Genomic DNA, 25,562 nt, shown 5'->3' on the forward strand with positions numbered 1-25,562 from the left:
AAAAGATGATGACCTTGAACATCAACATTTAGGGATTGAGTGTAAATAAAGAAAATGTGTCCCCATATACGATCTATCCAAAAAAACTCAACATCATGAAAATCGGAGGAAAATTATTGAAGTTACAATCAAAAACATGTTTTTTAATTAATTAGTTCACAATTCGAAAAAGTAGATCAAGGTCGCAAATCAAATATCAGGTGCACAACATCAATGGCATGCAGGTATGCGATTATGCTGCAACAACATCTTGGAAGGCCAAGCAGTCTTTGAGATTCCACATTGGCAAATTGAGCAATAACAAAAATGCATTATTTCTTTCAGACCACTATTTATCCTTGATCTTGTACCAGGAGGGTATGATGTAAAAAAGGATAAATGCACCTTTCTCAATGCTATCTAGAATGGGCAATTTCATTCTGTTCAGCCAAACCTTAGTAAAGTTATTGTGAAAAATGTTTACAATGTCTATGATTGAATAAAAATTAGGTCAAAGTAAAAAAATTAACCAAGCTTACAAATGTTGTATTCCTGTTTTTGATGCAAATTTTCATTCCAAAAGTCCCTGCTGGCTCTGAGATACAGCTCGGATATTGATATTAAAAAGGGGAAAAATATACATGGTGGTTTAGTATTCCTGTGGGTGTAAGACCTTAACCTTTAACCTCGAGGGGTATGATGTAAATGATGCTTATACGCGGCTTGCTCTACACTATCTAATGTGGACAATTTTGTTCCGATCAGACAGTTTATTTTAGAGTTTTGGAGAAAAATGTTAAAATGTATATAATTGGGTCATAACCTTAACATTAGGTCGAGGTCAAAATAAATTATGTCATCCCTGCATACTTTGTATTCCCATTATTGTTGCAAAATTTCATTCAGAAAATCCCTCAGACAATGGCAGAAGCAAGGGAGAAAATCCTAAATAGTGGTTTAACACTCCTGGGGATGTGAGACCTTGACTTTTGCTCACAGGGATAATGATACAAAGTAAGTTTAAATGTGGCTTGCTCGAGGATGTCTATTGCGGGAAACTTTGTTCCGATCAGATAAACTATATTCAAGTTCTGGTTAAAAAAATTTTTAATGTCTATAAATAGGTCTTGACCTTAAAATCTGGTAAAGGTCAATTTTAGGTCAACCACATATTCTATATATTTGCATTATTGATGCAAAATTTCATTCCAAAAGTCCTAGCTCGCACGGAGATGCAGCTTGAAAATTGATACAGTTTGGAAATTTTAGTGTTGAGAGTACAGGAAGAAAAAAGAAAAAAAAGAAGTAAAACAGGACCACTGGACCTGTAGCTGATCTAGGCCCTGGCTGAATGGTGTAACTGAAATTTGGTAGAATTATGACTGGTGGGTCTGGTGAGGAAGATTTTTGAAGGAATTTATGTGATTTTGCTAAAAATTTATCAAGCCTGCCATTTGACACACTTCTGGTCATGTGATAAACATGACCTCCGTAATTTAGTATCACGACCCTATCCTAATGTTGTCACTCAAATGTTGTGGCATTCTGACTGATTGGTCTGGAGAAGAAAATTTTATAATGAATTGTTGCACTTTTCCCAAAAGTTGACTCAGTTGGCCATTTTGTCACACTTCTGGCCATGTGATCCGCATGACTTCCACAATATCATTAACATCCCTACCCCACCATAATGTTGCAACTCAAATTTTTAGTATTCTAACAAGTGGATCAGGGGAGGATTTTTGAAGAATTTTACTGTCAGCCATTTGACTTCCTTAAAGTCATGTGACCAGAAGGAGCTTTGCATTTCTTGTTATAGCCAGGAAAGGAACGTTGCAACAAAACTTTGGCCGGATCAGCGCAGCTCTTTAGCCGGAGAAGTCAAAAAAGGAGACAGATGGATGGACAGAAGACAACACCTTATCTGGAATGTAAATTCCAGATAAGCTAAAAATAGGACCACAGAACCTAAAGCTTCTCTGAGCCCCTGGCCTAATGTCGCAACCCAAGTTTGGTAGAATTCTGACTCGTGAATCTATTGAGGAAGATTTTTGAAGGAATTTATGTGATTTTCCAAAAATTGAATGAAGTCCACCATTTTGACACACTTCCAGTCACTTGATTGGCATGACCTCCGCAATTTAAAATCATGACCCCGAACCTAATGTTGTAACCCAAATTTGGTAGCATTCTGACTGGTGGGGCTGGAGAAGACTTTTGAAGGAATTTATGTGATTTTCTCCAAAATTGACTAGGTCAGCCATTTTGACACTTCTAGTAATGTGATCGGAATGACCGGCAATTTAACATCCCTATCCTGGCCTCGTGTTGTAACCCAAATTTGGTAGTATTCTGACTGGTGGATCAGGAGAAGTTTTTGGAAGGAATTTATTGGACCGTCATTTTGACACACTGTCGGTCATGTGATTGTCAAGGCCTCCGCAATTTAACATCAGGACCCTGTCCTAATGTTGTAACCTAAATTTGGTAGCATTCTGACTGGTTGGTCTGGAGAAGAAGAATTTTTGAATAATTTTACAAAGTCAGCCATAATGACCTACTTAAAGTCATGTGACCAGAATGAGCTTTGCAATTCCTGTTACAGTCAGGAGAGAAACGTTGCTGAAAATTTTCAGTTGGAGTGGCCCAGCAGTTTCGCCGGAGAAGTCAAAAAGGCAAACTGACTGATGGACGGACGGCGTGCAATGACAATACCTTTTCTGGAATGTACATTCCAGATAAGCTAAAAACATAAAAGAGGCTTAACAAGGAGGATGCTTAACAAGAGGTGAGAGTGGAGGGGAAGTTACAGCCAGATGTACTTTTTGTGGTTTGGGGTGGGGAGAAACTGTGGTGGGGAGGGGGATGTGGAGATGGGGTGAAGCTGGGGGGAGGGGGGTGGAGCAGGGTGAAGCAGGGAGGAACAGGGGTAAATTGAGAAAAAGTCATGGGCAGGGGTGGGGGGCAAGCCAGAGGGGGCAGGACGAGGTAGAAGTTTAGAGCGGGCAGAACAAGAGGGAGGTTGAGAGGGGTGGGATAAGGGGAAAGGAGAGATGGGGTGGGAAGAGGGAAGTAGGGAGATGGGGTAGTGAGAGAGAGTGAGTGAGTGAGTGAGTGAGTGAGTGAGTGAGTGAGTGAGTGAGTGAGTGAGTGAGTGAGTGAGAGAGAGAGAGAGAGAGAGAGAGAGAGAGAGAGAGAGAGAGTGAGTGAGAGAGAGAGAGAGAGAGAGAGAGAGAGAGAGAGAGAGAGAGAGAGAGAGAGAGAGAGAGAGAGAGAGAGAGAGAGAGAGAGAAATGTCGATGGAGTCTTTACTGCTTGGGGGATGGAACAATACACAGACAAAGTGGGGGGCACTGAGATGGGGTGGGATGAGGGGGAAACAGAGATGGGGTAGGAAGAGGGGGGAAACAGAGATGTGGTAGGAAGAGGGGGAAGCACATGAGAGGAAGGTATAACGTGGAGGGTTTGACACCATGAATGGACTTGAAGGGGAAATTATTGGTGTGTGCGCACAAGCTCTGCAAAATGGACATGTCAGGATTCTCATCTGAATATATGGCTATAAACTTCCTGGGAGGGGTGGTAAAATATATTTTCAGTTGAAAGTACGGAGGAAAATGGAGCTGTCGGTTCAAGAGGAGGCTGGATGAACAAAAGCATTTAAGTGAAGAGTTTTTGGGAAAGAAGCCTTGTGAACACAAAGGGAAGAGATTTTGATGAGGTCTCAAAAGCCTTAATGAGTTGTTCCTGATGGAGTGGTAAGGAGAGTAAAGCATTTTAAGATATTTTTTACAGCGTTTTAAAAGAAATGTGATCAAGGGCTTTTAAAGGAAGAAACATTTTATTCATTTTGGGGATATTGAAAAGGAGGATTGGGGATAAAAGAGTTACCGTGCATGGCAGATTGAATTCAGTTTTTTCTGATGTTGTTGTGTTTTTTTTTGTTTGTTTGTTTGTTTGTTATTTTTTGGAGTGAATAAGAGTTTCTTTCTGTTGTTTTATTGTATTTATTGGAATGAGGAGGTATACCACAAAGTGAGGAGGAGAAAATGATTCATCTGAGGATCAGAAGTAATAATACGAGGGATAAAAGGAGTGAAAACGAAGCACATTTGATCAAAAATGGAGGCAGAAGCAACTGTCGTATAAAATGGTTTTAATTGATGGGGAGAGGAGAGGAAGAGAAGAAAAAAAAATGGGTGTTTTGTAAGTTTCATTTCTATTAAGCAGGAGGTACATGGAAGGAATTAAAGTGAGGGTGGTGAGTATTGGGACAGAGGTAATTGGAGACAGGTCATGGGTATGGGAATCAGTTGGGGAGGGTATGCCCAAAAGTATCCGAGCCAGACATAGGATCAAAAGAAATAGAATGAGCATGAAAGTGTGCCCTTATTAGCAACTTGGTGTTGGCTTAGTGCTTAGGGTGGTGGCTTGGGATCCTAGGGTCCTGTGTTCAAGCCCTGTTGGCTGCTGAATTAACACCAGTCGATTGACTCAGCCGATCATCCTTATGAGGTTGGTGAAATGAGTACCGGTGTAGCAGCCAAAAAGGCTGCATATGAAGGGAAGGGGTATCAACTGATTGATTAAATCTGGTGTTGGTGTGGCGCAGGCATGATGGGCCAAATGGCCCTGTGCCTTAATGCCTTAATCCTCCTGTGCCTTAATTCCTCATTCTCGCAGAGTTTGGATCTTCATTTGCAGTTCTGTTTTTGATTTTTTTTTTCATAGTGTGCCCTTATTCTCGCAGAGTTTTCATCTTCAAACGCTATTCTGATGAAAGATGTTTCCTTGGTGTGATTCTGGACCCCCACATAGACTTACAAGCAAAGGGAAAAAGCTGATAAAAACTAATTTCACACATTCACTAATGTGCAACTTTCATTACGGTTTCTTATAATTCGCATCAATGTAACTGGTGCTGATTACTTCAATAATTTATTATTATATATTGCACAAAAATCTACAACATGTGATCTGTATGATTATTTTATTTGTGGTAAGTGGATATGACTAGCACATGATAATGTCGAGCAAAAATGAAACGTTTTCAATCTCCGAATGTATTTTACATTCTAAAAGTAACTGTGATATTAAATTGGATTTCACAGTTATTATCAAGCTACATTTCACACTTCTAACATACCCTAAATGTTTAATGTGGAATAGCACTACAAAAGGGAAAATATCCCAAACCTTTTTCTTTTGAAAATGCAACAGGAGTGCAAAAATCCTGCACCATCAGCCAAGGAGCCCTTTGTGTCAGATGTGTGGGATACTGAACTTATAACCAGGATCATATCAGTTTACAAATGGAAGTGAGGAAGTGTGTGTGTGTGGCGGGGTGGGGGGGGGAGGGGGTGGTGAGGAGGTTGGGGGACATTTTGTTGCTTCCTCAAATAATTGTCACTATAAAAACATTCACCACCACAAGCTTCTCATATTCATCAGACACATACAAGGTCCATCTTAAAAGTAACGGGACTGAGCCTGCTGTGTGCTCCACTGACACAACTTGAAAGAACAGGTTGCGTCACAATCTTTCACAACATTCCAGCAATATATATATGATTGGTGATGGTTGACTGTGCTCATTGCGTAATTTTTTACAGGTCGTGCTTTACACGTTGTCTCGTCTGAGTCGTCGCGCTATGAGTCGCGCCAATCTGAAGTTTCTTGTCACGCTTGGCAACACACCTTCCGAATCCTTCGCAATGCTACAGCAAGTCTACAAGGAAGAAACGATGTCACATACACGTGCATTTGAATGGCACAAGAGGTTCAAAGGGGACGGGAGGAGGTTGAAGACAATCCACGGTCTGGAAGACCTTCAACATCCAGAACAATGGACAACATCATGCGTGAGAAGCAGATGGTGCACACAGATCATTGGCTCAGTGCGGATGATTGCTGAGGAACTTTCCATCAACAAGGACACTGTCTGGAGCATCATCACTGAAAATTTCGAAATGCGCAATGTGTGTGCAAAGATGGTCCCCAAGCTTTTGTCCGAGGACCAGAAACAGCAAAGAGTCACTGTCTGTCAAGACATTATCGAGCGCCTCGAGGATGATCCAGACCTGCTCAGGAGAGTCATTACTGGCGATGAATCGTGGATATTCGAATACGATCCCGAGAACAAATGGCAGAGTCGTCAGTGGAAAAGTCCGGTATCACCAAGACCAAAGAAAGCAAGGATGTCAAACTCGAAGGTCAAGGTGATGCTCATCACGTTTTTTGAGATCAAGGGCATCGTCCACTTCGAGTTTCTACCACAGGGTCAAATAGTGAATCAATACGTGTTCAAGGAGATCCTTCGGCACCTCATGAGATCAGTCCAGGACAAGAGGAGGGATCTGTGGGAGAACAACGCCTGGGTGCTTCACCATGACAACGCCCCTGCTCACAGTGCCCTGAGCATCCCACAGTTTCTGATGGAGAGGAACTTGCCAACTGTGGAGAAACCCCAGTATTCGCCAGACTTGGCCCCTTGTGATTTTTTCCTATTCCCGAAGCTCAAGGGGGTGATCAAAGGGACCCGATATTAAAGATTGGTGCCTTCCGGGTGACATAAAAAGCTGAAATGTTGCCTGTCGATGGACATCAATGACATGACACTGGAAAAAGTTACAGAATCGTCGGGCAACATCCATAAATGAAAATATAAATAAATGAAAAAAAAATGAAAAAATGCAGGTGTGTGGCCTGAAACAATGGGGAAGCATGGTAATTTTGTGTGCCGATGGACATCAAAGCCAATACACCAGGAAAAAAATCACAGAACTGTTGGAAAGCATCCGTAAATTAAAATATAAATAAATGAAAAAAGAAAATAAATAAATGAAAAAAGCAAATGCAAGTGAGAGACCCGAGACAACGGGGAAAGACGATTAATATGCCTAAAAATGTGGAAGCACACCCCGCTAGTAATATATAAAGCTCTTTCTAACCACTGATTGTGACTGTTAATAAAGATAGGGACCCTCTGGGTGATGCAGAAAGCTGAAATTTTGCGAGCTGATGGAAATCGAAGCCAATAAACCGGGAAAAAAACACACAATCATTGCACAACATCTTTAATAAAAATATAAATAAATGAAAACAAATGAATGAACAAATAAATAAAATTTTAAAATGCAAGTGAGCAACCCGAGACAATTGGGAAGCAATGTAATTTTGTGTGCCAACGGACATTGAAGCTGGCTCACCGGCAAAAATCGCGTAAACGTCAGAAAACATCCGTAGATGAAAATATAAATAAATGAAAAAAACATTAAATATCAAATGCAGGTGAGTTACCTGAGACAATAAGGAAACATGGTTCATATGCATAAACAATGTGTAAGCACACCCCACTTGTATAATATAATTATACTAGCGGAAAGAGAAAGAGTGTGTGTATATATATATATATATATATATATATATATATATATATATATATATATATATATATATATATATATATATATATATATATATATATTGTTGCGAATTCGAGCCCGCCGGCGTGCGAACGGCCACGTAACTCGAATCGCGGCACGTCGTCCACCGGACGGACAATTCAGTCGTGACCCTCTCAGACCAACGCCGGGAGCTAGTCACGGGTGGGGGTTTAACTTCACCACGATCATGCCAATTGCCCACCCGCGTAGGATAGGGTCGCTCGCCAAATTCGATCTACCTAAGTACCTGCGCGAATGGTCGACCAGGCGATCGTACCACGCCACAGGCCGACTCCGAACACGAACCGCTTAAGCGGTCAGTTCCGTGCTACAGTGATAACTGAGCGGTGTTATCGTCGGCCTTTACGGTTCCGATTAAATTACCCGGATGTTGCACCCACTATGAACCCCTTACGTGAAGCAGGATGGAGAGTCAAACAAAGGAAAGGATGCATCGAAACGGGGAACAAGTTTACACAAGCACGTTTAATTCACACAGACCAACACGGAAGGCACGTATTTAGAGTCACAATAATCAAAATGCACATATAAAGCGAAAGAAGAGTGAAAACCGACTACGCGCACACACGACAACACTGAAACAGTTCTACTTGTCGGCAGGCGCCACCCACAGTCATTTACACAAACCCAAAGACAAGAAAAGTGGCGACTTCCCTGTGGGCCGTCGAGTCCTCCTCCCATGTCCGTCGGCATGGACGCGCCTGGCCCCGACTACTCTCGCAGTCTGCGAGCTCTCTCAGGCGTGGTGCACCGAGCTCGTGCCGCGCGTAGCTCGCGTCGTCCACTCTACAGCTCGGACGGGGTTTTGGGGAAACAGACGGTGTTTCCGGTGCTACCTCCGCGTGGAAGCGGGGTCTCGGGACCGCACCGACAGAAGACCATATCAGACCACCAGCTAAGACGAACGACGAGACCAGATCCAGGATGAAGAGGAAGAGGACAAGGAAGAGAAAGCGTGCCCCGCCCATGTCCGACTTTTATAGCACAGGGCTCCGCCCTTCACTCCGCCCCATTTTCGGCTCCACCCTCCTTCGAGAGGGTTCTGGAAAAAGGGCGTTCCCTCACCCCGACCGCCTCACGCTGTCCATCCACCAATCGGCAGCGAGCTACCCCTCCCCCTTCCCTCACACCAAGCGCGGGGAAGAATGGCGGGAAAATCCCACCAGCATCGTTGGCGCTTTTTTGTTTGTTTGAAATAAAAGATAGAGAAAGAAAAAAAAACTAACTGGAGGATCGCAGCCCGAATGGATCACATAAATTCCCTCAATACAACGGGTTTGGGCTAACTACACATGTACCTATCGAGATATCTCACCTGAGGGCCCTTTATGGTGTAAGGCGAATTTCCCCAGCCCTAACACTACCCCCTCCCCTTTTTACAGACTCATCCCGAGTCATCAAATTCTCATGTGCCATCATGTCTAGTTCTCCCCTAGTACGCTTTACCTATGGATCCCTGAGTGTGACATTCATGGTATTCATGTCCCAAAATAAATAACCTGAGGGCTGAGTAACTAACTTACAAACACACTCATACCAACGACTTAAATAAAATTGTCGGCGCTAGACTGACATGCCGGGTGCACACTCATTTGTACAGTACATCTTAACAACTTAACCTTACAAATCTTACACTAAACCATGGCCCAGGATCTATGGACTCTGTAGGGAAAAGGTAAAAGTCAACCGGCGCACGGGCCGCCACTGCAGGCCCGTGTTGTAGCTGCCAACAGGACAGTCCTTGCAACTTCCACGACGATACTGGCACACATGGCAATGAACAAGGGGGGGGGGGGAAATGCAAAACAGAACGGGGCTGGTGGACATGGGCAGTGGGCATGGCATGGCAAAAGCAGCAGGCAAACACAGCCTGCAGAACAAGGCCGTTGCAGGCAAAAACAGCCGGCAGACGATCCGACCGGCACAGGCCTTGCAGAAAACAGCTGCAGACGATCCGGCCGGTACAGGCCTCGCAGAAAAACAACAGCCTATGAAGTTGGCCAGCCTCTCGCCATGCAGTGCAGGTCAGTGGAGGGAGTGCGGTGGTGCTGGCCACATGGAAGGTGGGCTCAGACCTACCTACTTGTTTCCCTCCCACCTATCGCCTTTTCCTGTCACTGTCCATACCCACTCCCTTAATTTGTAAAAACCCAATTTAACCCCAACTTATTTTTTTTGTTTGTTTTATTTTCTTTTTTTTTTACTTCCCCCACATAAATTGTCCCCTAACCCCCTTTATGTCTCTGTTCGGCTAACCTATCATCTCTTAGCCTACTCCCAACCCCTACGTTCCCTTGCTGGAGGGGAATGAGGGAGGGGTATCATCCTGCAGCGAGGCCCAACGAAGCCTCAGGATGGCCTCCCCAGACTTCAACGATCTTTAACCCAAAGTGGGTCCAGCAGCCCACAACGAGAGCGAAGGGATGGATGGTGCGGAGGGGTACATCTCCTAATCTACCCTAACCATTAACTCTTAAACTACCCTGGGGCTTTCAACGAGCACCTCTCGCTTAATCTATTGGTTCTATCAACCCAGTTTCCCGTCACCTGTGTTGGTGTCCTCACAATTTTGGGCCTTGTCCCCAATTTTCCTTCCGTGCCCTCACACGGTCTCATGGCTGGGACGCGTGGCTCCCTTGGCAGGCACTACCCTCTGCCGATTCTCCTACGATGGCACCCCCGGGCACTACACTGCCTCCAAGCCTACCAGCTCCCAAAACACTGCGGAGTGCCCTCCCTGACGACTCCCCTGAAATGCTCACGTGGCAGGCTGGCTTCCCGGGCCCCTTTCCGTGGGTCACCCGTGCCCACAACACTGCCCACGTGGCTAACGGCGCCCCGGGCCCCCGCATCATGGGGGCGCACCCGTGCCCACTATGCTATCCCGGCCCCCCATGGGCCCTTGGCCTACCACGGCTGACAAGCCCGGTGCCCGGGGTACCAACTCAGCGATACCTTTCACAGCCATGCTCCCAGCCTGTCAACAGGGGTCCTGCACCCCTCCAAACAGGTATCGAGCCTACATTCCCACAAACAACAAAACGACCTCCATTTTGTCAATTTAACTAACCCCCTAACTCACTCTACACTGACCCCGGGGTCCCTTGGGCGGGAGTCACTACTCCCCCCAATCACTCATCGCACCATGCATTCCCCATCCGCTCCATTCACACAGACCCGCTGGCCTCACTCACTCACCAAGCACATGTTTCCACTTCACAACTCACCGCTGGATCTCTCCCATCCTGCTCACTACATCCCCTAACTAACTCGTGCTCGCACGTCATCCCTTAAACTACAGCACGTTCCTTTTAACACTACTTAGATAAGCTACGTCGTCCCCACACATCCTAAGTCTGTCACTGTCTTCTAAATCCAAAAATTCCATCTCCCATCCTAAAGCTCACTACAATCCCTCTAACTAATCCATTCCACGGGCTCCATGAGGACTTACCCCTGCCCCATGAAGCCGGTCTAGCTGTGCTAACCCTTCCCCCTAACTCGTTCAATCCTGTGCCCTGGCAGGGGGGTCTTTCACCCCTTGCCTGGGAATCCTGTTCACCCGAAAGCGAGGCTTGCTATTTTTTTTTTAAATACATGCACCATCGCGGCAACTCGCAACCTGCGCACCAGCGCAGCAATTCGCAGCCGTGCACCTTTGGAGTGACGCAATGGCAGCTGTTCACGTCCCTCGTCCCTCTTGGACGGTACCATCCGGCAGGGATTCACCCTCCTGCCGGATTCCAACCACACACGCAGCCATGGCGTCACCGTGCTCATTAAAAAAAACCAAGCCTCGTGCTTCAAGGGGTTCCCCATGCGAACACATGTGCTTTGCCCGTTGGAGCTTAACACACACGCTCGCGTGGAGAACCCATCCGGTCCAAATCCAAAATCCTGCCTAAACTTGTCCGTCGCGGGATCGGCAACATTCACCGCGCTCGTTTCCGGACCGGGTCTCACTCCCGCAAGCGAGCACGTGGCGGCCTCGTGCATTGCACAGCACGGAACTCGCGCCCGCCGCCGTGTAAACCCGGCACGGTCCCCAAAATAGCGACGGCCGCTACCCGGCCCCCGTTCCTCTGTCACCGTCGTCTCCGTTGCACTCTCGCACTCAAGCTCCATTCAACCCACGCACACCTGCGTGTCAAGACACACACATCTCGACATTCCACTCACTCTTGGAGATGCGGCTGCATGCTCACACATGCTGACCGACGTCTTCCTTGCACAGAGCGACCTCACACAGGCTGTTCCTCTCCTTACACTCGGCCGCTCACTCACTCGTGCCGTTTCCCTCACACAAACCATACCACTCACACACGCGGGCCACTCGCCCACGGTGCCTCACTCCCACACGGATGTTCGCACACGCGTGCCGTTTCCTGCACACATGCGGCTCCACTCACATGTGGTGCTCCATTCAGACTGGCCGTTTCACTCACACACACGGCCTCTTCCACTTGCGGTGCCCCTTTTACACACGGCGTGCTGGGAAACATGCACTCCGGCACAGTCGCAAACACACCACTCACACACGGGGTTTCTGGCACACGCGGGGCTTCACCCATACACGCGGTCACACTCACACCTCTCCCCACACACACTGGGACCACCGCACTGGGGATGAGTGCCACCACAAGGGGTTCTGGGATCTCTATACCCCCCAAGCTCGGCGTGCACCTGTCCAAAGCACTCGCCCCCTCGAACTCGCTCGACACGGCCGAACCCAGCTGGTCGTGATCAGATTCAAGGGAGAATAGCGTCTCCCTCTGTTCCCGAAGGATGCTATCCAGCTGCTTGCACCGGGTCCCCAAACAGTCCGCCAGCTCCCCCTCATGGTCCTCGATGACCTCAATGTGTGTGTGTTCGTCACTAACCCCGTCCAATTCACCCTCTATCTCCCGTGTCCTGCACATTTGGATCTCTCCTTGGTCCTTTTTCTGTTTCTTCCTGGTTCCATTTTCCTTCCCATTGGAGTCATTCTTCCTCTCTGAGCCCCATTACCTGTTCGTTCTCCCTCCGGAGTTTTTCCATCTCTCTGGACTTCAATTTTACTCTCTCCTTGAGTTCATTAATTTCAACCTCATTTTGTTTTTGTTTTCCATCCCACAGGCTCTCACGTTCTTTATTCTCCAATCTCATCGTTTCTTTCAATTGGTTAACCTCAAATTCATGTTCTTGTTGTTTTCTATTCCACTGTTCCTCTCGTTCTTCCCTCTCCAATCTCGTTGTCTCCTTCAATTGACTGATTTCTCCTTCCTGCTTCATTCCTTGCTCCTTCACTTTCTCCTCGTATTCCAACCTATTTTTTTCCTTTTGTCGTTCAGTTTCAAATTCATACTCTTTCAGTTTTCTATTCCACTGCCTTTCTTGTTTCTCATTCTGCAATCTCGTTATTTCCTTCAGTTGGCTGATTTTCTTCTCCTTGTTTCATTCGTTCTTCCTTCATCACTCTTTCTTGCATCTCATTCTTTAATCTGGCCTTCGCTTCCAGCTGTTCAATCTGTACAGTGTGGTTCCTTAACGTTTCATTCTCCGTTCTCGTTCTTTCTTCTCTCACCATCCTCAACTCGTTTTGTAATCCCATCTCTTTGTTTTCGTATTTCTGTAACTCAGAAGCTTTCTTTTCTAATTCTTTTCTCATCTCCACACGCTCCAACCTTGCTTTGGCTTCCAACTGTTTGATCTGTACAGTGTGGTTCCTCAACGTTTCATTTTCCGCTCTCTTCCTCTCCTCTTTTAACATCCTTACTTCGTTTTGTAATCGTCTCTTTGGTTTCGTTTTTTCAGTATCTCATAAGCTTTTTCCCATAATTCCTCTCAATTTGCATGCTTCTTTTCCCATTTCATCTATATTCTTCTAGTATGTCTTCCTCATCTCTGCACAACTTTCCAATGCTTCCATGCTCATTTCGTTCATTTTCTTCCCGTATTCCTCTCTTCTTTCTAGCCATTTCTCTCTCAATTTTATCGTCCCTTCCAGGGCTTCTCTTTTATTTTTGCGTGATCTTACCTCTTCCTTCTGTTGTTTCAATTCCCCATCTTGTTTGCGTTTTTCCTTTTCTATCTTTGTTTTCCTTTCTCCTTCCTCCCTCATTTTTCCCTGTAGTTCTTCGAACTGCTCTGACATTACCCGCAATTCCTCCGTCCTTTCCTCCAGATGTTCCTCTCCTCTTGTTACCTCTTCTTCTAGTCTTCTTTTGTCCCAAACGCCTTGTTCCACCTCACGCTCAAGTTGCTTTATTTTACAATCGTGTTCACATTTTTTCTCTTCCAGCTTTTTTCCCATTCCTCTTCCAAGTTCTCTCTATCTCGGGAATTACCAATTCGCTCCTCCTCCATTCTCTCGCTCATCTCACTCGTCCCTTGTTCCCACTTATGGATCCTCAAGTCTATTTCCCCTATTTTTCCCTTTAATTCTTCGAATTGTCTTGACTTTTCCAATAGTTCTTTCTTTAATTGTTTTACTTCCAGCTCGTGTTTCTGCTTTTCTTTATCAAGCTCGGTCCTCCATTCTTCCTTTAATTCTTCCCAAAGCCCACCGATGTCCGCCTGCCTCGCCTGCCATGCCCACGTGGTTTGAAACGGCTGTTAGGAGCGCTCGCCTCGTGTCGCGCCATTCGCAGCGCAATAAATAGCCGCTCGCTCCGTGCTGCGCTGAGGTGCGATCGCGCCACCATTATGCGACTCAGCCCGCCGATAAAGTCCGTGCTCAGGATATGGGGTTGAGCTTCCCCACGCATTAACATTAGAAGTACCGTCCAGGGCCATGGATTCTACATTTCTACACATATACATTTCTACCCCCGGCACCCGCTCGCCTTGAAACGCCATCTTATTTCACATAAGGGATTAATTTTTTTAAAAGCTCGGAATTTGGAGGGAACGGGGGGGGGGGGGTCGCTCCTCTCACCCCCAAACCGATTCCCGTGAATTTAGTTGGAGACGGGAGAGTTTGTTTCCCACTCCCGACACCAGTGTTGAGAATTCGCGCCCGCCGACGTGCGAACGGCCACGTAACTCGAATCGCGGCACGTCGCCCACCGGACGGACAATTCTGTCGTGACCCTCTCGGAACAATGCCGGGAGCTAGTCACGGGTGGGGGTTTACCCTCACCACGATCATGCCAATTGCCCACCCGCGCAGGATATGGTTGCTCGCCAAATTCGATCTACCTAAGTACGCGCGCGAATGGTCGACCGGGCGATCGTAACACGCCACAGGCCGACTCCGGACACGAACCGCTTAAGCGGTCCGTTCCGTGCTACAGTGATAACCGAGCAGTGTTATCGTCGGTCTTGACGGTTCCAATTAATTACCGGATATTGCACCCACTACGAACCCCTTACGTGATGCAAGATGGAAATTCTAACGAAGGAAAGGACGCAGCGAAACGGGGATCAAGTTCACACAAGCACGTTTAATTCACACAGCAGACCAGCACGGAAGGCACATATTTACAGTCATACAATTATGCACCAAAAGCAAATGTAATACAACCGAATAACGCGTACACATGGCAACACTTACACAGTTTTACTTCACAGACGGCGCCAACACACATTTACACAAAAGCAAAAGAAAGAAGCCACCCTCACAGACAAGGAGGCAGACAGGCCCGTAGGCCAAATGTGTGCGGGACCTAGAGGAGCGGCCAGGTCTGTGAGACCGGGGAGGTCTTACCCACATCCTCGTAATGTGTTGGCAGGCAAGCCGCAATGTGTCCGCGCTGCTGTGCCCCGACTCCGGGTCCCTGGCGTGCTTGTTGGCACCACGTTTGAGGTGGGGGAGGAACGGAGCCCCCTTTTGCACTATCTCAGCATGGGGGGGAAAGGGGAAATTGTTGCTGCCCTGGGGGAGGGGAGTGGCTGACTGGCTTGGGTCCAGCGACGAGACGAGCGATCCACCACACCGCAACCTCGTCGCCGACCTCCGTCCTCCTTGCCTTGGACCCGAGCTCCCTTGTCTGGAGCTCCACCGCATGCACTTGACTCAACTCCACCAATGCAACGCTCCTTGTCTCCAAAAGCAACTCTCGACGACACACTCTCCTTCCAGTTCCACACTCTCCTCCGACCTCAACTCAAGCCCCGAGTCGCCTTCTGCTCGCACCTTTATAGCTCTCAGGAGAAGCCGATATGCAAATATGCGGATCAAAACGCGATTGGAGGCGGGGCCACGCCACCCTCCGTTCAGCCATTGGTCAGGCAAAAAGGGGAGTGAACCTCCCTGGATCCGCATATTTGCATAAATGGACTTCACCTATGCGCCCTTGGAGGCGGTGCCAAGCTGCCTCGTGTTCGCCCATTGGACGGAGGGGAAGTGGGCGTGAAGCATTTCTGATCCGAATTTTCCCCTCGGAAAGGCTGCCATTCGCGCTCGTGGCTCGGTGCGTTTGGCACCAATCGCCGAACGGGCCCGAGACAGCCCGACGTTCAGTGTTCACAGGTGGTGCGGGAATGGCAGTAGAAGCGATTATGTGGGATGAAGTTGTGAAGTTAAAGGCAAAGGTGGTGGTGAAGCGTTGTTGTAGTGTGGTTGGTACTCTGGTGGGGATGGTGTGGTTGTTGAGATGCTGTTTGTTTGAAATAAAAGATAGAGAAAGAAAAACAACTAACTCAAAGCGTCGCAGCCCAGATGGATCACATAAATTCCCTCTATACCACAGGTTTGGGCTAACTACACATGTACCTACAGAGATATCTCACCTGAGGGCCCTTTATGGTGTAATGCGAATTTCCGCAACCATAACGATATTATTGCGGATCTGGGGTGGTGGGATTCTCACCCAGTCCTAGGCGCCACCTTCACCACCACTGTCTCTGGGGTTTATAACGCCGGCTGTCTCAGCACAGGCCTCGGGTCACGCGTCTTCAATAGCGATACCTACGCAATCCTTGTGCCTTGCCAGTTGGGGAAATAGAACCCCTGGTTACAGAATGGTTTTGTCAGATGCCGAGCGTTTTCTGCCAGTCTGTAACCATTTTTGGTTTTATATGCCAATCGAATGGATCGTTCCTCGACGCGACACGAATTAATCCATAGCGGCAACTTCATACGAATTAACCATATTTATTGGGGAACAGGGGGATCACAACACAAGCTAAATTCACGACAATGTTTTTATTAACACTCATCAACCTGTTCTTAACTAGGGAACCACAGACTACAGGTTTCGAGGGGGTAGCTACCGAGATATGCCTTAAACAACGTGCAGACAAAGACAGACAGACAAACAGCATGCATACAAGACAAGACAGAGTACTTGGTGATGTCTCATGGACGAGAGGACAGTGTCAAAAGCACGAATGTCACTCTCAACAGGCGGATGTCCACGGATTCGAGCTCCAGCTCGAATGCGCCGCGTGGCGAAATGGAGCTCGTCCTCCTTTTGCTCCCTTCGCACCGCACACGGTCTCAGCGTGCTCTGACCCCGCGTAAGGTCGACGATGGGCCTCAGCTTATCTCGCTCACGGTCCAGCATACAAATCCAAGCCTGGCCAGTTCACCAGACAAGGCCCAAATCGAGGTGCCGAGCTCCGCAGGCGGATCGACAAACGTGTCGAGCCGTGAGTAAAGTACGGAGGCTCCGCGGCCAGACGCAGGCCGAACCTGTCGATCACCTCCCCATACGAGTCGTTCGTCGACTCGACGTGCAGGCCGCCTCTCCCACTGTCCAAAAGGGCAGACTCGACGTGCAGGCAGCCTCTCAAAGCCGACTGCCGTTTCTCAAAACTCAACCTTTTCACGAAGCTTTCGTTTCTCTCGCTTCGTAGCCACTCCGAGCATTCCTCGAAAACCCAACTGTTGTTTTCCACACACAATACTCTTTTCTCCGAAGCCTTCGTTTGCTCGCTTCGACACACGAGCACCCTCTAAACCGACTGCAGTTTTGCACGTCTGCCAAACTGAAGTTGTTCACGAGGTCTTTGCTTGCTCTCCCATTACACGAGCACGCCTTCTCTCACGTTCATAAATAAAAATACATATGTGTGTGTGTATATATATATATATATATATATATATATATATATATATATATATATATATATATATATATATATATATATATATATATATATATATATATATATATATACACACACACACACATACATATTTGCATATGTGTATCCCATAAAGACTGACCAATATATGTTATGAAGATTCTTAAGAAAAATATTCCAATTTGAATAATAACTTGTGTATGTAAATTTTGGATTATTGACCAAGCTATAACCTGTCATTCCATTGTTTCACAGGCAGGGTGATTCATCAATGAGTGTGCCATCTCTCGGATGGACGTTAAACTTTCTCTGCTGGCATTAGTTGGTGGATGTGGATCCCACAGTGATCTTTGTGAAGAGTTGGTAAGCCAGCGCCGGCACCATTAATCAATTCCATATTCTTGCACTGGTTTCTGGAGTTGGAGTGGAGGCAACCTATCCAGGATTGTAGCTTTGTAACTGCTTCGGCAGTATTAAGGCTCTGCATAGGGCATGGAACATTTTGATAATGATGATGATGATGACAATGATGATGACGATGATGATGATGATAATGATGATGATGATGATATTTAATTTAAAGACTATCACATTTCATTCTGTTTGTGTGTATTTTGCGTCTGTTCCCATCCTTCCCCTCCCACCTCCAAAGGTATAATAAATGATGACGTGGTCGTTCAGTGCCCTTTCAAAGGCTGGTGTTGATTAATGGTTGCGGTGGCTGGCTTGAGATCTTAGAGTCTTGAGCTTGAGCCCCTGTCTCACTATCGAAATAACACCAGGTGGGTTGACTCCGCCTGACATCCTTCCGAGTTCGGCAAAATCAGTACCACCTTACTGGTAACAGGGTCACTGCATCAGCAGCACAGCCACACTTCAAAAATGATGCAACCAGCAGCCATATGCTGCATATGAAACAACAGTGCCCTTTTGGGAAGTAATATGGCAACAATGTATCAGTATCCAGCATCAAGCAAAAACACAATTATCAAAATTCCTTGTGATGCCATGGAATAAAACTTGCCATTTGCACTGTGTAAGACTCTCAGACATAAGATCATGAACCTTGTTCTACAAAAAGTGTCTGTGGTGCTGAAGCAGTTTCATCGGCTCGGGTTACAATCCTGGACGGGTCCCCACTTTGATACAGGAAGTCAGGGCAGAAATTTGGATTTTGTTGAGTCCCAGCGATAGCCCGCCAACTTTTCGCGAAGGACATCTTCGGATCTGGAACATCCACCAACTAATACCAGCAGATGGGTCGCCCAGTTTGACGTGCATCCAAGGGAGGCACACACATTGATGAATCACCATTCCTGAAAAAAACATCGGGATGACGGTTTATCGCTGTGCTGAGAGTCAAGTCCATGCTAGACAGCTTCGAGGCGAGTGTGTGTACCTCTAGGCCATTCTTCAAGTAAACCTCTGGTGAAAACAATATGTCATGAGGAATGAGAAGGTACACGCAAGAGTCCTTGGATCTTTTGAAATGTCTCCAAAGAAGTCCTCCTGGCAGTTATCCTTACCGCTGAACATGCCAAAATCCTTACTGGTATCAGCCTTAAATCCTTATTTTGCATTCTCAATGAGATTACTAAGGAGAATCTGCCACTTGCACCTCAATTGCTCAAGGCATGTTCGAGATAATTGAACAAGATTACACTTTTCTTAATCATGTGCTTGTGCAGTGATGAGGAAAATTACATTTGTGTGGCATCTTGAGAAGCATAATTGTGTTTATTGGGCCAAGAAGAACCATCATCATCTGGCAATAACACCAATTTGATCAACGAAAGGTAGTCGTCTTGGTCGTGATCTGATCCTGTGGCATGTTGTCCAAAGTTTCTACTCTGACAATCTCACAGCCGTCATGCAGGGTGAGTCAATATGCGTGTCATCCATCGGACCAATCCACCTGGAGTCATTATCGACGGTTGAAGATCCCTCGGTGTGTTTCACGAAGAGTGGACAGATCATTGCTGGTACCCTGTACAAATTACAAATTCCTGCCAGAATCCCCATCAGTCGAGCATCAAGCCTGGACAGCCGCTTCATGATAAACTTTCGCCCACAAACCTCAAAATTTGATGAAGATAACTTGAGCCATAAACGAAGTCGTCATTGTAGTCAATATCAATCAATGGATAATAAAGGCGATGTTTTTTTTTTTTTTTTAAGGTTCTTCTTTCTTTAATGGCCACAATTATTCCCACGTTCTTGTAGGGTCGGCCCAAGTCTTTCAGGAACCGGCTGGCCAGGCCTGACGTACGAAGCAATTGCGGAAAGAATTTGTGACTTGTTCTCCTCTCCACCTACTCTTCGCGAATGACACCATTTGATCTTTAACATGCACCAACGTTTTGTTCAATGTCAAAATTGTAAAACATTAAAAAAAAAAATAATAATAATTGTTTGTTGTCAGTTGTGTTTTAATGCCGAGCCACGGACTAACTTTCCAGTAGATTTGGCACAAGATTTGTACATCGAGTTATTTTAGATTGGGTGGATCCTCTTATATCATCAGCCTAAAGTGGAAACAGACCATGGTTCGAGACAGGCAAGCGCAGATGCAATTCATCGGCCTATGTGGACCAGCTTTCAGATCAAACAACTCGTGGAACATAACAATTACATGAACCATCCTTTTAAATGGTGTGAATTGGGACAAATTCTGGAGGAATACAAAAACCATCATGTTAGAAAAAATTTATATATATATATATATATATATATATATATATATATATATATATATATATATATATATATATATATGTTGGTGCAATACAATGATTATATGCTGTATTCACAATGCTGTACCATATGAATTGTGGAACACCGATGGCAAAATTGACCAGGTGTAGATATCAAGACCAGGAATTCATGGAGACCATGTCCACCTGAGTGGTTGCACATTAAGGTCAGGTTGCTCGATAGACACAATACTTACTGTAAGGTGTAGTCCATAGTGGCGACAATTAGCCGCACCCCATTATTCAGCACGAATGCTCGTCCTTCGGTCCTTTGCGCTCTCTTCGACTCCTCAGTGCATCCCTACGTTCAGCATCGGACCCTGCGCACGTGCCAGCGCACCCCAACCCGCGGGACCACCGATGTGCACCGTTGCCTCGTCTACACCTGATTTTAGCACCTTGGCCCTCCTGACTTCAGCATGAGCAGAGACCACGATCTACCAGGGATCTTGCTGAACGTGAATCCGCGTGCGATAAGCCCCGACTCGGTGCCTGCCTCGTTGAGCCCGGGCAGATGTTGTGCTTTAAGGGGCGGAGACCCTCGCGGTTCGGTCTGTTCACCGCCCGCGTTCGAGATACATACAGCTGCCCCACCTCGCTCAACGAGCCCTCAACCCGCCCCTCCTGCTCAACCATCCAGTCCCTGCTCAAGCCCCCCCTCTTCAACCCCCCCCCCCGCCCTTCAACCCGCACTTGCCGTCATTTCCTCTGAAATGTGAAATTATTACATTCACAAATCAATTGCAACATGATACTATCTTCTTCTTATTCTTCTTCTTCTTATTATTATTATTTAATGAACCTCTTTACATTAATTATCGATAATGCAATGAACATATAATGAAAAGCTATCGATATTTTTTACAGCAAATAACAAAACCCAGCATTACTACATAATTACTAATATTATATCTTCATTATTGTTATTATTATTATTACGAGTCAATTATTGTTTGGATTATCATTATTATCGCCAATAAATATTACCACTACCATTATTAATATTGGTTTTTTAAATGGCTTGTTTAATGTTCCCATCAAAAGCAATGGCTCATGATGTAGGACTGAGGAGGAAGGAGGGAGGAGGTTGTGGATGGATGGGGAGGAATGGGGGGGGGATGTAGGGAAGCCCTGCAAGTAAGAGGGTTTGGTAGGTTGGGTTAATGGTGGTAGAAAAATATTTTGTGTGGGGATTGGTGATGGCATGAGATGCTGCTGCACCACCTGCTTGAAGGCCTGGAGCAAAGAGCAGGAGAGAACCATCTCCGGAATACAGTTCCACAAAATGGGGAAAAATAGGAACAAAAGAGGTGGGCAGCTTGGATTTGGGGAATTTAGCCAGGGAGCATGGCTGAGCACCCAGTGGGAAAATAAATAAATGCTATCTATAGACAACTAAACATACAAGAGTGAAGTGTGTGTGTGTGTGTGTGTGTGTGTGTGTGTGTGTGTGTGTGTGTGTGTGTGTGTGTGTGTGTGTGTGTGTGTGTGTATGTGTGTGTGTTCTTGGATTTCTATACAATTCCACACTCCTGGAGCAAACTCCACAAAATTTTGCAAACGTGGTGGGGATAGTTTGCCCTGGGTCAGGTCATGGGCACTAACTCTCCTCTCCCCTCACCCCTGCAAGGAAATTTCCTCAATGTATGTGTGTGTACGTCTGAAAATCATCGAAAAAAAAATAATGGCTGGGGCAATCTCCAAATTCTGCATATGTGCTGGGGGTTGCCAGGTTCAGGTCATGGGCACAAACCCCCCCTCCTCCCACCAGGACAATTGTGTGTGGGTGTGTGCATCTGAAAAATCACAAAACACTCGAGAATTCACAGAACACCTTACCCCACGCAGTGTTGAGAGAAAGGATATGGGAATTATTATTATTATTTTTTTAATTATTGCTTTGCGTTTAGGAGCACAATCTGTATTTCCTACAATCCGGCATTTTGTTTGAATCTCGACATTCCCCAACGCTGATAGCACGAGCAGCAATTTTGATTTGCCGAGATGGCACAAAATGGTGCAATATTTTGTCCAAGTGCTGCTAAACGGGAGGGTTTTGAAGGTGTCAAAAGGCAATTTGTGTTTCACAGGGTTCACGTATATAATTCAATTGAAATAAAATAAAGATATTAAAGGTTGTAGAAAAAAAAATAGAAACTTTTTTTGAATGATGCATCGTATTTTACATCACCTTATTTAACACGTTGCATTAGCTATTCATGCCTGTTGTTTGTGTCCTTTATGACGTCATTAAAAAAACATTGTTTCCTGTTTTGGAATGATTTTCAAGTTTGTTTGAGTGCTAGACAGACAGATAGACAAAAACAATTATCTCACTCCTCTCTGCACATCCACGATTGGGACAAGATGCCGTACAATTTGCCAAATTCAGAGGCAAAGTACTACTGAACTGCAGGTTCGTGTTCTCATTCATGTTCCGATTCGTGTTCAAAATATAACATCCAACTTCAATGAAGTTGTTTTTCGATCATAAAGTGACATCTGGAGACAGATAGACACACAAACAAAGGAAATCAATTGCTTATCCCCGCTTTTCGCTTTGTGCACGCGGTAAAAAAAAAAAACCAAGCAAACCACAACACGAGACGGAGGATAAACTGACCTCAAACAAGGAAATGAGTCAATTTGGTTCAACTTTACATTGGGTACTCTCGGGTTAATTTTTTTCGACAGCTTTCAACATCAGTCTTCTTGATGGGATACTAAAGTCTAAGTAACCCAATCTTGATCGGGTGACACAACCTGTTTTATACATGAAAGGAGTTTGGGTTTCAAAAAAAACCTGATGTTCATTGTTTACATTCCCAACCTTTGCCGAATCTTGATATACTAATTATCTGTAGGATTTTTAAGCTAATGGAGACCATTTATTTATTATGTATGCATGAGACAAGAGGAAAGGATTGGGGGTGAGGGGGCTAAAAATGTAAAATAAGTCGGCCACTCTCAGTGGAATTATGGTTACAGCATCCAGTCTCATTTTGGGAGGTCGGTGGTTCAAACCCCGGCAGAGACATAGCAAGTCCTTGCTTGACATTCAGCATTTGAAAGGATAGAGCACTGACAAACAACGCTGGGATGGCAATGGCAAACCACCCAGTATAACCCTTCGGCAGCTCGAAAACTACTTTGGGAGTGGGAGGAGGTGGAGGGATGAGAGGGATTTCCCTGGCTGTTTGTTGTCTTTTTTTTAATCCCTGGCACTGCACTTGAAATTTTCCATCCCCCCTATGCCCATCAAAAGATATTGTATGACACGTGATTGAATTAGTGAAGTTTTAACGTCTGACATTTAAAAATGATAAATGTACACTTCATCATTTTTGAGCACTAACTGATTTTTAAATCTTGTTATAGCCACACAAACAGTATAAGATTAGAAGGACATCATGGTAAACATGATTTTAAAAAATGGAATGGAGTTTGGTTTCACTGGATCCGGATCAGGCTGTTTGACTGCATGAAGTGGATCGGATGTGATTCGACCTAATCCATTATCATCATCTCACAAAACTATATGAGACGAATCACAGAAAATTAACCGATGAAAATCGACCACGTCATCGTCATTACTTGCTGTATTTCGATCCAACATAAAAAAGCAAACCAATGTCACCCGCAGGGTGACCCGTATCTTGCAAAAAGGTGTCCACGTGTGACTTATTTAAGGTCACACTGAGGTGAACAGAGCTGCTATCCACCAGGAGCGACTCCTTGAGAAATATTTGCCTACGAGAGATTCCGATGAGAATCGTTCCACAGAGTAACCATGAAAAATATGCGTTTGCCTCATAACGTCACCAAATGACGTCATAATGTCTCAAGCTTGACATATCTAGAAAGCACTCATCGTGGTGTTCAATTTGAGGTATTACACGATATGGTATCTAAGATTTCAAAATTTTACCTTGGGGTCAAAAACTTTCGACCTCCAGTGCTAATCATAAAGGTCAAGGCCAATCGCCACCAAAAAATAATCAGCTGAGTGCCAGACCATGAACTATATTCCTATGAAGTTTGAAGACGATCCGATCAAAATTACTAAAAAAATAAGGGTTTCGTCGACTCCCCGGATTTGCGACAGTGACCTTGACCTTTGACCTTGACCTTGAAAATTGTATGCGCTGAAAGGGACCTCCATAGGACTCTGATATGCGAAGTTACAAGAATTTCCAATGATAACTGTGCTCTGCAGAGTGATCGATCGATACGTGATTACAGACAAACAAACAAAAAAACATACAAGCTGACTAACATATTGTTATGGCTGTGGAAATTCGCATTACACCATAAAGTGCCCTCAGGTGAGATATCTCTGTAGGTACATGTGTAGTTTGCCCAAACCTGTGGTATAGAGGGAATTTATGTGAACCATCCGGGCTGCGACACTTTGAGTTAGTCGTTTTTCTTTCTCTATCTTTTATTTCAAACAAACAACATCTCAACAACCACGCCATCCCTAACACAGTGCCAAACACGCAACGATGCCACACCACCAGCTTCGCCTTCACCTTCACAACCTCATCCTACATCATCGCTTCTCCGGCCATTCCCGCACCAGCTGTGAACACTGAACGTCGGGCTGTCTCGGGCCCGTTCGGCGATTGGTGCCGAACGCACCGAGCCGCAAGCGCGAATGGCGGCCTTTCCGAGGGGAAAATTCGGATCAGGAATGCTTCACGCCCACTTCTCCTCCGGCCAATGGGCAAGCGCGAGGCGGCTTGGCCCCGCCTCCAGGCGCGTGGAGGTGAATTCCGTCTCGGTCCGTCTATGCAAATTTTAGGATCAGGGGAGGTTCACGTCCATTTTTGTCCGACCAATGGCTGACCGGGGGGGGTGGCGGTGTGGCTCCGCCTCCAATCGCGTCCTGAGCCGGGAATTTGCATATTGGCTTCTCCTGCCAGCTATAAAGGCGCGAGAATTACCAGGTCGAGTGAAGTTGCTTTTGGAGACAAGGACCGTCGCGTTGGTGGAGTTGAGTTGAGTTGAGTTGAGTTGAGTTGAGTTGTTGAGTTGAGTTGAGTTGAGTGCGCGTGGTGGAGCTGCGGGCGGCTGCTCAGGGCAAGGAAGCTCGGGTCCGAGGCAAGGAGGACGGTGGTCGGCGATGAGGTTGCGGTGTGGGGGATCGCTCGTCTCGTCGCGGAACCCAAGCCAGCCAGCGCCTCCCCCCCACCCCAGGGCATCAACAATTTCCCCTTACCCCAACACTGAGATCGTACAAAAGGGGGCCCCGTTCCTCCCCCACCCCAAACGTGGTGCCAACAAGCACGCCAGGGGCCCAGAGTCGGGGCACAGTGGCGCAGACACTTTGCGGCTTGCCCGCAAACGCGTC

General features: G+C 46.0%; 1 protein-coding gene across 1 annotated transcript in view; it reads right to left on the reverse strand.

Annotated features, from left to right (window-relative positions):
• The window catches only part of LOC147035297 (regulating synaptic membrane exocytosis protein 4-like), a 334,003-nt gene extending 313,226 nt beyond the window's left edge, over positions 1 to 20,777 (reverse strand). The window contains exon 1 of the mRNA XM_085896622.1: positions 20,407 to 20,777. Within this exon, the coding sequence (XP_085752748.1) occupies positions 20,407 to 20,423 (17 nt within the window). The 5' untranslated portion in view covers positions 20,424 to 20,777. The remainder of the gene's footprint in view (positions 1 to 20,406) is intronic.
• Positions 20,778 to 25,562: the final 4,785 nt, after the last annotated feature.

The sequence above is a fragment of the Eptatretus burgeri genome, chromosome 1 (genome assembly GCF_056783735.1).
Source record: "Eptatretus burgeri isolate ZD-2024b chromosome 1, Ebu_testis_v1, whole genome shotgun sequence".
In the NCBI taxonomy this organism is placed as follows: Eukaryota; Metazoa; Chordata; class Myxini; order Myxiniformes; family Myxinidae; genus Eptatretus; species Eptatretus burgeri.